At 26.8% G+C, this 1015-nt stretch overlaps 1 protein-coding gene across 1 annotated transcript in view; it reads left to right on the plus strand.

Annotated features, from left to right (window-relative positions):
- The first annotated feature begins 17 nt into the window (after window positions 1-17).
- Window positions 18-1015, plus strand: part of LOC111534364 — a 1494-nt gene continuing 496 nt past the window's right edge. The window contains exon 1 of the mRNA XM_023200987.2: window positions 18-966. Within this exon, the coding sequence (XP_023056755.1) occupies window positions 134-966 (833 nt within the window). The 5' untranslated portion in view covers window positions 18-133. The remainder of the gene's footprint in view (window positions 967-1015) is intronic.

Here is a 1015-nt window from a genome sequence, read left to right on the forward strand (position 1 = left end):
ATTTATTAAACAAAAGAAAACAAATTTTGCTTGTTATAGAAAAAATAGAGAAACTTATTTTGAAAAAAAACGTGAACATAAAAGGCATCCAAAACATGATAAAACATTTTTTTTAAAAAAGGATGAACAAAATATGAATAACAATTTTCAACTAACTGAATGTTCTTCAAATAATTTACATAATAAACATGCGGAAGAGCCAACGAATGGTCAGATTGAACAAAATTGGAAAACAAATTACGAACATGTGTTACCTCTTATTCAGAAGAGTAGTAAGAGTGACGTAAATAATAAGCAACTTAAATTATTTACTAGTGAATTTTCAAAGCGGAAAATACAGAACGATATACACCAAGACATACATAAAAACATAAAGCATTACACACAATACGATATACAACAAGATACAGAACAAGAAATGGATATACAAATCAGAGGGGTACCACAAATAAAACATCAGTACGATGAAACGGTTGAATTGGTTAAAAAAGAAAGATTGTGTGACAATGACTCATGCAACACTTACGATCTTGTGGAAAAAATAAATTATTATAAACTCACTTTATGTGAGTATAAACGCTTATTAAAAAAGCAAAACACATCTAATACAAAATTAAAAGAAATACAAAAACTACTATCATATGAAATCGAAAAAAACGAAATAATTAATCAAAAATATATTGATTTGTTGAGTAAAGTTAGGGATGTAACAAAAAAAAAAGAGGAACAGGGACATCGACATCGACATGAACAGAAAGAACAAGAAATAATATCAACATATAAACAAACAATTGAATATAAAACAACATTAAAAATACAAGAGCTTCTAAATGAAATTAAATTTCTTACACAGGATATCGAAGTGTTAAAAGACCATCAAAACTTATTACAAAAAGATGTTAATGACAAGAATAAAATAATATCACATTTGATAAAAAAACATGCATTGAATGAGGAACATTTTAGGTACGTACGCTCGTGCGAGCAGATTTATACTTACAATATACAAAAAAAA

The sequence above is a fragment of the Piliocolobus tephrosceles genome, unplaced genomic scaffold, assembly GCF_002776525.5.
Source record: "Piliocolobus tephrosceles isolate RC106 unplaced genomic scaffold, ASM277652v3 unscaffolded_8576, whole genome shotgun sequence".
NCBI classification, from domain to species: domain Eukaryota; kingdom Metazoa; phylum Chordata; class Mammalia; order Primates; family Cercopithecidae; genus Piliocolobus; species Piliocolobus tephrosceles.